At 35.3% G+C, this 13,591-nt stretch overlaps 1 protein-coding gene across 7 annotated transcripts in view; it reads right to left on the bottom strand.

Annotated features, from left to right (window-relative positions):
* The window catches only part of CENPN (centromere protein N), a 48,350-nt gene that overhangs the window by 17,115 nt on the left and 17,644 nt on the right, over positions 1–13,591 (bottom strand). For all 7 annotated transcript variants that reach the window (XR_008915492.1, XM_056813292.1, XM_056813291.1 and 4 more), the window contains exons 6-8: positions 11,614–11,790; positions 9,647–9,748; positions 3,309–3,366 (exon numbers count right to left, since the gene is read on the bottom strand). Coding sequence is in view for 6 of the 7 variants with exons in the window: in XM_056813292.1 (XP_056669270.1) it covers positions 3,309–3,366; positions 9,647–9,748; positions 11,614–11,790 (337 nt within the window). In the remaining variant the exon portion in view is untranslated. The remainder of the gene's footprint in view (positions 1–3,308; positions 3,367–9,646; positions 9,749–11,613; positions 11,791–13,591) is intronic.

Below are 13,591 nucleotides of genomic sequence, written 5' to 3'. Positions count from 1 at the left end.
AGTTCAAATCTCTGTGACCCTAGACAAGTCACTTCACCCTATTTGCTTCAGTTTTCTCATCTGTAAAATGAGCTGGAGAAGGAAATGGCAAACCACTCCAGTATCTTTGTCAAGAAAACCCCAAATGAGGTCATGAAGAGTTGGCCATAACTGAAAAAAAGAACAACAAAAAAGCTATCTGAGAGTATTGGAGGGATGAGACTATCAATTTGAATATTCTGTAAACTGGATTGGTGTTATATTAATAAAATTTGTTTTTAGAAGAGTTGTGTCTAAAATGTAGAGTGTGGTATCTTTTTTTCAACAATAGGTTAGATTCTATGAACTAAAATACAAAGTCTAGGAGCAATGGGATATTTTCAAGAATGAAAAGCTAAAGGCATTATGGAAATAATTTCAATGAAGAAGTAAAGTAAAATTTGTCTGAAGAGACCAATGTGGAAGCACCAAACAACTTGATTTTAAAAAGAACTGCACAAAAGATGAGACCAAGGGCAGACAACAATGGATAGAAATTAAGAGTGTAACACAGTCCAATAAAAACAACAGATAGAATGCTAATAGTCAGAATAAGTTAAGGCTTGCAAGGGAAACTAAGAAGGTCATAAACATTTTTTTTTGCTTATTTCTGTTTTACCTGCATTGAGAAAAAAATGGAGAATCAGAGAAGAGACACAACTCTTGCTTAGAGTGGATGGGCTAATGCTAGCTGATAGTTGGCAGGGGGAAGAGACACTCAGTTTTTATTTTGTCTCTGTTTTATCAGTCATGGAGAATAGCTCTAGCATAGGAAAGAAAGAACAGAACTGACTGACCAGGAGGTGATACTTAAGCTAGGCAACCAATAGAGAATTTAGTTTTCCTTATTAATTATACACTCAATTCTGCTATAACAGAATGCAGAAAATTGCACCACTTTACAGTAACTGACAAGCTGCAGTCTTTTCCACACCCACTTTCACAAGTAAATTTTAGATTTTTTTCAAGGTAAGATGCCATATTTATTGTCTTTTTTTTTTTGGATACAAATTCCCACCCACAGTGGGAGCTGTGGGTGGAGAAGGGGATGTTCTGTACTTCACTCCCACTATCTGTACCAGTAGCCAGAGTCAACTTTGCAACCCAGACCCAGTGAGAAGCAGTGCTACAGACACTATCAACTATTTATTTATAGTATTTATGTATTTCTTAGCCATTTAACGTATGCAAAACATTATATGGTTCCTGTATTTTTAACATGTCACAAAGTTTTTAAATGCTATGCCTCTAACCCCATTTATCACAGAAGTCATGTGTTTTTAAACACATATGATTTTAAACAGCAAGGTAATTTTTTAGGAAGGCATCTATAGCCTTATAGCAAAATCAATGTATTCTCCTCCAGTAGTAAAAGAAATGGCTGATGTGACAACTGAATCAGTCAGTGACACTTGGAAGATCATGGAAAAATAAGAGAAATAATCTAAGATTGGGGAAGGACAAATGAAGTTCCAATTTTAAAAAAGTTAACTGTAAACTATAGGCAAATGAGCTTAATGATTTGTTAAAAAGATGGTTGGTTAATATCTAGAAAGGGAAGCAATGATTACAAAGAACTAGCATAGTTTCATCAAAAAAAGATTATGTCAAACTTTATTTCCTTTTGTGACTAGATTACAAAAACTATTTAAAGAGGGAATGTTGTAGGTATAATTTACCTAGGATTTAGGGAAGCATATATAATTTCATACTATTCTTGAGGAGGAGATAGATGAAACATTAATAAAATGATATAGATATGGAAATGACTATTAGGTCAAACTCAGAGCAGTTGTGAGTATTTAAATATAAAAATGACAGCAAGTACCTAGTGGAGTGCCATAGGGATCTGTGCTGATTTTGTGTCGTGTAACATTTTTATCAAAGACTAAAAGACACAGACATGAAACAAAGCTGTGTGGGATAGCAAGCCCACAGGATGACATAGTCAGGATCCAAAAGGAACTTGACAGATTAGAGTTTTGAACCAAATCTAATAAATATCAATGAAGATGGAAGGTAAAAATTAACTTCAGTAAAAAAAAAATTAATCTCACAAGCTGGAGATAGGGTCAAATAGCAGTTGTTCTGAAAAAGACATGGGTTGGGGGAGGGAGTGGGCAATTGGCTGGCTCAGTGAATAAAGAGCCAGGCCTGGAGATGGGAGGTCCTTGGTTCAAATCTGGTCTCAGATACTTCCTAGCTATGTGACCCTGGTAAAGTCACTTAACCCAACTGCCTAGCTCTTAATGCCTTTCTGCCTTGGAACTGATGTTTAGTATTGATTCTAAGACAGAAAAGAAGAAAGTTTTTTTTAAAAAGTCATGGAGGGGGACTTACTTAAAGACTTAATATGAGTCAGTAGTGTGTAGATTGTGAGCTCCTTGACAGAAAAAATTGGGTTTTGGTTTTATTTTTGTATCCTTAGTGCTTAGCCAGTGTGAGGCACATAGTAGGGATTGAATATATATACTAACTACTTGGCTGACTGATGTGGCAAACAAAAACAGAATTACTATATTAGAATATTATCATATTAAGGGAGGCACAAAGGCTTCCAGGAACAGGGAGTAGTAATTCTACTGAACTCTGTCCTTGCTAGACCTTTTCTGGAATACTGTATTCAGGTCTGGGAACCAAGTTTAAGAAAGATACTGATAATGTGGAGAATGTGCAGTGGACAGCAAGCAGGAAAGTGAAGGGCTTTGAGTCTGTATCACATGAAAATTGGTTAAAGGAATTTGGCATGTTTTGATTGGAGAAAAGAAAATGTGAAGATGTTATAAGTATCTTTTAAGTATTGAAAAGGCTAAATGTACAGGAAACATTAGACTTGTTCTACGTGAACATAGAGAGCAAAATAGTTCAGAGGCCAATTAAGGTGTGATGTCAGGAAAAGTCTCCTCACAATTTGAGCTCTCCCAAGGGAGAATATGCTATCTTATTCTACTTCCTTGGAAATTATCAAGCAAAGGCTGGATGACCATTTGTCAGATATCGATCTCTTTTATGTATAGGTAGGGCTATATGACTGCTAAAATCCCTTCCATCTCTCTAGGAAAATAAGATTCTGACAAATTCTATTAGAGACCTACAGATAGCCTCCCTTCTTCAGCCAAGATTTAATTTTCATCATTCTGAAAGCATTGCCTACAAAGTATGTTGATGAACAGTACTGAACTAAGATCTCATAATATATTATTTTAATAAGTAAGATAAAACATTAATAGAAACCTTAAAAATAATAAAATAGCCAGCTTATTACAAAGAGAAAAAATCAAATTGATTACCTATTTCAGTCTCAAAGTTTCTTTTCTGTAAAGGTGTAAGGTAGCAAATTTCAAAGTCCTAGAGAAAGAAAGAAATTTAATGTCAGTGCTTCTGTCAGTCTATTTTTGAAAACATTTTGGAGTTCTATAATTTGTCTAACAACAGAAATTATCAGAAATTCTCATTTCTCCTATCAAAAAATTTTTGGTTTATTTTTTTTGTAAAAAATTATTGTTTTACTTTTTTCCAATATATTTTTATAATCAATATGTCTCTCCCTCTAAATCCGTGAGCAAAAAAATCAAAGCAAAATCCCTAATCCCAGAATTAGATCCATCAATATTAGTGGTATACAAATTTCTACATTAACCATGTTCAAAATATATCTTTCCAAATTTTAAGTTCACCTTTCTCTATAGTGGTGAATAGCATGTTTCATTTTCATTCTTTTGGACTTGGAAATTATCATCATGATGATTAGAATTATAAAGTTTTTCAATTTTTTTTAAAATTTAGTTATATCAAAGATTAGTTTTCCTAATTCTACTTGCTTCAATCTGCATCAATTCACAAGTGTTCCCAGTTTCCTCTAAAATTGCCCACTTTATAATTTCTTAAGGTACAATAACATTCCATTACATTCCCACAGAATTTAGTCATTTCCAAAAAGGAAACAGAGTGAAAGGGAGGGAGGGAGGGAAAGAGGGGTAGAATAAAAAGAAGGAGAAGGGAGGTAGAGGAGGAGAGGGAAAAGGAGGAAGGAAGGAAGTGAAGGGAAGAAAAGGGGAGGGATTGAAGGGAAGGAAAGGAAAGAAAGGAAGGAAGGAAGGAAGGCGAGAAGGGAGGAAGGGAAAGAAAGGATTTATTAAGCATTTTCAGTGTTCCAGGTACTGTACTAAATATTTTAAAACATCTCATTTAACCCTCACAACTACCTGGGAGGTTGGTACTAGCTATTATTACCTCTATTTTACAGATATGAAACTGAGGCAAGGTTAAGTGGCTTTCCTAGTCACACAACTACTAGCAAGTATCTGAGATCAAATTTGAAACTCTGGTCTTCTGGACTCTAGGCCCAGAACAAGGGCAGTTTGGTCACTTTTGGGGCATAGTTCCAAATTGCTTTCCAGAATGTCTATGCCAATTAATAACTCTGCCAATGGTATACACTTGTGTACTTAGCTTTTGTGAAGGTGGGATTAACTCTCCCCTCACCCACTTTTCAATTTAATCAGCAAAAACATATACACCCCACTTATCCTTAAATATGGGGAGGTCTGTGACCAGCTCTTTCACCTTCAAACTTGACCTTGAAGGAGCTCCAGATTGGGACCTCAGACTGCTGTGAGATTTCCCTTAGGACTACCTGGGTGAGTGAAAAAGGCTGACTCCCTTTAATGACTTTTCTGGAGGTACTAGCCTCTGGAGAGGCTCCTCATCTTGGAGGAGGCCTCCTGGCTAGAACCCTTGTTTAATTAATCTCTGGGCACCCTTTGCTGGGGCCTCTGAAGCCCTGCCTGGTTGGGACCAGGCCAGAGTAATTATCTAATCTCTCTTTTATTTCCTTACTTTCACTCTTTTTCCTTTTGTAAATAAATTACCATAAAAAGTCATTCTGACTTGAGTAATAATTTCCGCGACCACATTTTTATACATTTAGTCCAACCTTTTTATTTTAACCCTTACACTTTCCACAGCCCCCTACAGCTTTTGGTGCTTTCCTTTTTTGCCATCTTTGCAGATTTGATAGGTACAAAGTGAAACTTCAAAGTTCCTTTAATTTGCACTTGTAATTATTAGTGAATTAGAGCATTTAAAAGATTATAATTGCTCATAATTTAGATTTTCTCTCTTTAAAATTGCCTTTTTGTACCTTTTAACCATTTATCTATTGGGGATTGGCTTTAAAATTTATTAGTTTAATTATTTTGGATGTGAGACCTTTATTCGAGAAGATTACAAAGATTTTTTACAACATATCTATTTTCCTTCTAATGTATACTATGTTATACAAGACAATCCCAAGGGACTTTTGAGAAAAAATGTTATCTATATTGAGAGAAAGAACTGTGGAAGTAGAAACAGAAGAAAAACAAATGACTTATTATTTGTTTATATGGATATATGATGAGGGATTTAGGTTTTAAAAGATTGTTCTATTGCAAAAATGAGTAATATGGAAATAGATATACGTGATAACATTTGTATAGCCCAGTGGAAGTACTTATTGGATCTGGGAGGGAGGAGAGAAGAGGGGAAATGAAATATGTAAACATGGAAAAATATTTTAAAAAGAAAAAAATAATTCATACTGTTAGATATTTACTTAAAACAATCAAACTATCCATTTTATCTTGTGATGTCCTTTATCATTTTTTTAGTCACTAACTCTTTACATCTCTATAGATTAAAAAGGTTAATTTCTTCCTTGCTCCTCCACTTTGTTTTTGATGTGATTTTTAATATCTAGGCCACATATATGTATTTAAAGCTTATCTTGATGTGTGGTGATGTAAAATGTTGTTTTAAACCTAATTTCTGTCAGATTACTAATTTTCCCAGTAGTTTTTGTCAACTGGTGTCACTGGGTTTATCAAATACTATGCTTCTTTGCTTCTATCTGTTGGGTACTGTAAGGATTAAAATTTAGGGGAGATGGGGAGACTGAGGCAGAGTCTATTTTTTACAGTACCTAATATGTTCTAATTTACCTCTCTATTTCTTACTCTGCACCATGTTGTTTTGAAGATTACAGTTCAATATGGCAATACTAGTCCCTTTGCCTTCTTTCTTTTTTTCATTAATTACCTTGATATTCTTGATATTTTGTTCCCCCATATGATTTCTGTTATGTTTTCTAAGCTTTAGGAAATGATACCTTGGTTGTATGACTGGTAAGGTATTAAATAAGTAAATTAATATAAGTAGAAAAATTCTATTTTGTTGGCTTGACTTATCTAGGAGTAATGAATTTTTCTCCAATCACTGAAGTCTAAGTCTATTTTTGCAAAGAATTGGATTCATACAGTTTTGGGGTGAATCTTGGTAGATATACTCTCAAATAATTTATAGCTTCACTAGTTATTTTCAAAGGAATTTCTTTTTTCTAGCTTTTCCTATATGATTGTATTGATTATATATACATAGATATAAACTATATATATGAATCTTAATAATTTATTTATGTGGCTTTTGAAAGTTCTTTTTTTGTTTGATAGAAATAATTTGGTTTTCTCTCATTTTAGCTAATTAATTGCCAATCTACTCTATTAGTTCTTTTTTTTTTAAAGCAACTCCTACGTTTATTGATCATTCCAAAGGTCTTTTTTTTGTACTTTAAATTGTATTAATCTCTAATTTTCAGAATTTCTACTCTATTATTTTGGGATTTTTAATTTGTTGTAATTGACTGATTTGTTCTTTCTTTTGAGGATGAAAGGATTTTGAGATTTAAATTTTCCTATCAGAACTGCTTTAATTGCCTCCCCATAAGTTTTTGTATGTATTCTCATTGATCTAATTTTCTTTGATTAAACTTTTTTGTTTCTGCAATTGTTCTTGACTCACTAATTCTTTAGAAACATATTATTTAATCTCTAGTTACTTTTAAAGAATTTTAAAAGACCATTATGAATGTAATTTTTGTGACATAATCACCAAAGGATGAAGAAAATAGTAAAATACCCTTGCCAAGAAAACCCCAAGTGAAGGTACTAAGAGTCCCATCCAACATGACTGAATAACAAAATCAGTAAATATGTTTAGTATTTCCACTTTGCTCCATTTTTTTGTTTTTGGTTTTATGTCCTAAAACATGATAAATTTTTGTAAAGGTGCCACACATATCTAATTTGTATATAAGTTCCTTCTTATTTCCATCAATAATCACCAGAGATATATCTTCTTTAAATTTTCTAAAGTTTTATTCAGATCCATAACTTTTTTCTTGTTTAGATTTGTTTTGGTCTGAAAGGGGTACATGAGTTGCTCATTACACTTTCAAAATTTCTCTCTCCTTCCAATATGATTTGTTTTTCCTTTATGTAATGACACTGATTCATTATTTATGGTACCTTTAAGCAAAATATAATTTTCCTATTTTTTCTTTTCATTTTATTATTATAGCTTTATCTGAATCAAAACTGCTATCTGATTTTTTTTTTTTAGTTCAACTAAAGCATAAAAGATTCTACCTCTACATGAATCTTTGTGTTTCAAGTATTTCTGGTAAGCAACTATCCTCTTGTAATTTTCTCCAATACAGATGTAGTCTGATAAAGTGCTACAACCACATCTACTGAAGAACCAGAAAAGAAAATTCTTGATACTAAAGTCCTTGGTACTGTCAAATGGTTCAGCATCAAAAACTGTTGGGTTATTTTTTTTTAATCAGTAGGAATGAAACAAAAGAAAAAGCATAAAAGCATTAACATGTGCTTTGCCACTATATCCCAAGAAACATGGAACTTTTCCATCTGAATTGTAGGTGAAACCTTTTATATGTTTTGTCTCTGCCATAAGAATGTGAAATCCATGAGAGCAAGAACTATCTTACTTTTCTATTTTAATCTAAGCATTTAGCAAGGTGTTTTCCACACAGCAAATGCTTAATAAATGCTTCATTTATTTATTCACCCATTTTTTCATTCTTTTGGTTTTATTTTGATATTTCTTATTTTCTTACTGAGTCATTGTTTTCTGACTGGTCAATTCTAATTTTCAAAGCATTCAGTTTTTGAGTAAGTTCTGTTCTAAAGGTCAATTTCCCTTGCCATCTCCCCACCACCACCACCCTTCCCTTTTCCATTCTGTATCGCCTGGACAGTTTTTTACTCTGAGGCTTTACCTTTACTTATTGCTAGCCTCTTTGGGGTTTACCTTGTGGGCATCACTCAAATCAAGGTATTTCCTCAATAGTGTTCAGATCTTTCTTTGGATTACTCAGGATGGGAGTAGGGGTGTTGCAAGGCAAGATGGGCTTCCCTGGGGTCAATTCCTGTCTGGTCCTGAGTACAGTAAGCCAGACTAGGCCTCTCTTCAAATAACTCTGGGGTTGCTTGGGTGCTGGGCACTGCCTAGGGAGGGTGGGAATGGGAAGACTCTCTGGTTCCATAGTTCTGGGGCTCTACCTGCTGTAGGCTTTGGCTGAGATACTTTCCTTTTCCTACTGGGCTCAGGGGCTACTCTTGTCCCACCACTGGATGTTTTTGCCTAGGGCATTTTTGTTTATCACAGCTTGAATGAGGCCACAAATGTCATGCTAGATCTTGTCTAGAAAATCCTGAAAGCTGCCCTCTCTTCTGGGAACTGTTTCAGACTGAGTTGGCTTCAGGCTCTGTTTATCTCAGGCTCAGAATGCTGTACTAGATTCTCCCTAGAAGCCAAGCAGGCAAGGGGTTGGAGAAGGCTGTATTACTGAAGTAAGACAAGCCATGACTGCCTGAAAGATTCTAGAGATCTCTGCCCTTTGCTCTATATCTTTCCCAGTTCATCTTTCCTTTATCTGAGGATTCATGGATTGGGTGGGGGGAATCTATAGGTGATTCTTTCTTTCACTATGGGGCAAATTATTTATCTTGACAAACTTAAGTCTCTGCATATAAAAAAAGAAGGGATTGTTCTAGATTTCTTCAAGATATAAATCTTATGATCCTTCCCCCCCCCCCATTAATTAAAAAATAGTAATTTAACCAGTATTTATTAAGTGTGTATGGATATAAAAGCCTTGGGCCCAGTGTTATCCCATATCCTGGAATTCACAGAAAAGCAAAGCAAATTAATTAGTCTCAATTCATTGACATAGATTTGGCATAAAAAGATAAATCATAAATTACAGTCAGGTAGTTTGTGAGAGTTTTTCCCTCACAATTAAATGGGAACAAAGACCAACTAAATAATTTTGAAAAAAAGTAAATGATTTTTTAAAATCCAGCAATGCATCACCAGGTAACCTATTTATCCTCCAAAAGAATGTGCCACTAGGGCCTGGACACAAAAGAGTTTGTAAAATGAATAAAATTTAGTACAAAAGCATATAAATCAAATGGTTATTTTCATTTCTGTGCTGTTAATACTACTAGTAAAGAGTTAATACAATCTAATTAAAATAGCTTTTCTATGGGTACTTTCCACATTCTGCAAAATGGATACTCTTCAATAGCTTCCAGTAGCTAGTGATCAATTAAAATGGATTTCTAAATGTCTAGATAGTAACACAGGTTGGGAGATTATTTTGTTGACTTTCAAGTTACCTTATTGAAAGGTTGTCTGCTTCACTAGATCAGTAATACATAATGCAATCTACTTTTGAAAAAGGAAAACAAAACTAAACTTTGAAGATAAACACTGAATGGCTCACCTGATTATACTGTTTAAAAACAATAGCCTTAAGAGAATCCAGATACAGGCTTCTGAGTTCCATTTGTCGAATCTTATGATAACTGCCAGCAGTCATCAGTGCCTTAAAATGAAAATGAGCAAAGCTATTATGATTGTTGTCCTACTGTACTTACATTTACCAAAGTAAACACGAAAGATTTTAATCAATGTTTTTCACTCAATAATGGAAATTTTTAGAAAAAATGTAATCTTACAATGGTTATGATTTCTGTAATAATTATGGAAATATAATTTGTCCAAAAGCTACAGAACATGTCAGTGTTCTGTCACATTTGTAAATGTGAAATCCCCCACCCCTCTTATGATTATAATAGTATTAGCCTTTATGATAACAAAAATAAAATAGTTTGCTTTATATGAATTCTAAGCATTAGCCAAAAAAATACACCTTAGGGTGGTATTAAATCTTGCTGACAGGCACTTTGACTTTAAGCCTGTAACCTAAAAGTTTATATCAAGCCCACCACACCCTGCTGCATGTACAACAGTCAGTCAAGAGATGTAGGGCTGCTTTCGGGTGTCTGATAAGATAGTCAGTCAGAAGGTAGAGAACTGCCTTTGGGGTGCCTGGCTAGGTGCAATGACTATGTCAGTCATCCGGCAGCGGACTCCTAACATTAATAGGAATTGTCAGCAAAAACAATTAGAACCTGACCCCCTATTGCAGAGGCCTTGGAAAGATCAGCCATAATAATAGGCATTAGTTACCACCCATAGTGATTGTTTCTGTACTTTCCAGCTTATTTAGCACTTGAGTCATCAATTCATCCTACTTTAATTCTGACTGCAATTTCTGTCTTAAATCTGACTTTATGTCATCAGATTCTGGGCATAAAAAAAGACTATCTCCTAAGGCTCAGGATCTTTAGTCTTGGTCTTGACCAGAGTCCAGCTTTATTGTGAGAACAACCCTCTCTCAATAAACTTATTTTTTAATGGCTTGGAGACCTTGTTTCCCTTATTGGTGTTTCTGCTAACAAATTTTCACCACATTAAAAAAAACTGAGTGGAGAGGCCGGAGGGTGAAAGAGAGAAGAGAAAGGCGGGTATATAGTTTGGAACACTAGAAAAAGAAATCAAGAGTCCGAAATCCTGTGTTTTAAGTTTGAACTCTAATGATTACTAGTTATGTGCCCATGGGAAGTCACCTAAACATTCTAAGCCTTGATTTCTTCCTCTACAAATTAAAATATTTACACTACCTACCTCTTAGGGTTTTTGTGGGGAAAGCATTTTATAACCCATAAAGCATTAGAAAAATGTGAACCACTGATAATATTCAAAAATAGCTAATTAACAATCTTGTAGAACATCAACTGCCTGAACTAGAATGAATATGTCTGACACTTGCAATAATAATTTGTTTTATGAGAGTAGAGTTGAAAAAAGTGTCTATTTCTAAGCTACTGCACGATAGTCTCTCACACCCAATTTGGAGACAATGTAATTAGAAGAGTATAATAGAAAAAGACAGTGTAAATTCACTTAACCAGCCTCAAAACTTAAACTTGAGATCCTCTAGCAAAGTGAAATTAATAATAAATATGATCCTTACTAAAACACTGCCTGAAAAGCCATATGCAAAATAGAAATTATAATACTTGAACTGCCTATTTCTAGTTAAAAATCTGAACAAAAATTGTTGTGCTGGTGATCACAATGCAGTTAAACGGTAAAGGCTCACTAAAGTACAATCCAGAATGGTAGAAGCTGGGTACTGGAGAAGAGTAGCTAACAAGGTAATCTGGTACAGTCATACCTGGGGAGGCTTCTGGGAAACAGAGCAGGTGCTGAACAGTGGTGATGCCACAATTATCACTTGGTTGTAGCACAGAATCATTGGTTTCTGCAGCCACATGCCCTGCTGTATCTCAGACCTTTAAGGAATGATCATGGAAAGCCTTCACTTGAGAAGCCCATCCATACCTGACAGAGCTCTGGAATGTACCTCTTGATACGGCAGTGACAGATGAAGACAAAAGGAGTCTGTGAATGATAGACCACGTAGGTAGTTTTGTACTGGTTTGGCTTCATGTGAGGTGTTCCCCAGGCAATTCGAATCCACACTGCATTATCCTCACTGTCTCTGAAGCTGACATGCACCTTATTAAAACATTTTAAATGTTTTATTACATATCATTCAAATGGCTACAAAAGCATTTTCTAAAAGATTAACACTTTTAGACAAATTAAAACTCAGTGTTATTTTCTTCTCTTTTCCAAGGACATTAGCTTGACTACCACAAGTCATCCCAGTGTCTGGAGAATCTTTGGAAATAACATAATGATGATGATGACCATGACAACTCTTTTCTTTTCTCTTTTTCAAAAATCCTCACCTTCCCTCTTAGAATCAATACTATGTATTGGTTCTAAGACAGAAGAGTGGTAAGAACTAGGCAGTGGGGGTTCAGTGACTTGCCCAGGGTCATACAACTAGGAAGTGTCTAAGGGCACATTTGAACCCAGGATCCTGTCTCTAGGCCTGGTTCTCAATCCACCAAGTCACCTCACTATTCCCACAACTCTTTTCATATATTTATCTAGAACAGGAGTTATTAACTTTTGTGTGATGGAAAAAAGAAAGGGAATAAGCATTTATTAAGATCTTACTGTGTGACAAGAATTATGTTAAGGGCTTTATAAATGTCATTTGATCCTTACAACAACCTTGTGAGACAGATGCTCATTCACATTTTATAGATGAGCATACCTTAAAAGTTAAGTGACTTGCCTAGGGACACGCAGCTAGTTAAGTGTCTAAGGCTGGATTTAAATTCAGGTCTTCCCAACTCCAGATCTAGTGCTCTATCCACTGAATCACCTAGTTGTACCTAATGGTCCACTGGCAAAACTTATGGACCCCTTCATAGAGAATTAAAAAAAAAAAACCATAGTTGAAAGATGTAACTTTTTTTTCCCATCCAAGTTCAAGAACTTTCTGGAATCTGTCCATAGATCCTTCTCCACCCTAGCTCCAGTGAAAGGACCCCAGTTTAAGAAACTATGCTCTTACAGGGCAAATAGGTGGCTCAGTAGACAGAGAATCAGGCCTAGGGAGATCCTGGGTTCAAATGTGGCCTTAGATACTTACTACCTGTATGGCTCTGGGCATGCCACTTAACCCTAATTGTCTACTTCTTACCATTCTTCTGCCTTGAAACCACTACATAGTATTGATTCAAAGATGGAAGGTAAGGGTTAAAAAAAAAAAGGATCTGTGATCTATAATGACCCTCAATTCCCCCCTTAATGAGGGAAACATCTAAGGTAACAAATACATACAGGGCACCAGGATGGAATTTTTCAGCTATGATCATAGATTTAAAGCTGGAGAACCTTTGAGATCAATCAAACAAGCATACATTTATCATCTATAACATGCCAGGCACAAGGAATACAAATATGAAAGTATAAGAGGATTTTCCTTCAAAGAACTTAACTTTTCTAATGAACATTCACATTCACGAGGATGGGCATACATGACTTAGAAACTGATGGAAGCAACGGCACAATAACTGGGGAAGAAACAGCAAAGGTCTCCAGAAGTAACTGGAACTCAAGATGGGCCTTGAGAAGAACTTGGGGTTCCAGGGGCAGAGATGAGAAAGGCATGCATTCCAGGCAAAGGGGACAGCAGCCAAAACAGAGAAAGGAAAAGGAACGTCATGTATGTGAAAGTGAAAAGCCAGTTTAGCTGAACTGTGATGTGTATGAAGATGAGATACAGGCTGGAGCTAGGCCATGAAGGATTTTAAAGACCAAAGTCAACAGGAAGCCATTAAAGATGCTTTTTTTTTTCTTTTTTTAAACCCTTCCTTTCTGTCCCACTAACAACTCTAGGACAAAAGGGTAAGGGCTAAGCAAATAGCGTTAAGTGACTTGCCCAAAGTCATACAGCTAG

The sequence above is a fragment of the Monodelphis domestica genome, chromosome 1, assembly GCF_027887165.1.
Source record: "Monodelphis domestica isolate mMonDom1 chromosome 1, mMonDom1.pri, whole genome shotgun sequence".
In the NCBI taxonomy this organism is placed as follows: Eukaryota; Metazoa; Chordata; class Mammalia; order Didelphimorphia; family Didelphidae; genus Monodelphis; species Monodelphis domestica.
The sequence above is the reverse complement of the archived record's forward strand: the minus strand, read 5'-3'. Positions and strand labels throughout refer to the sequence as shown.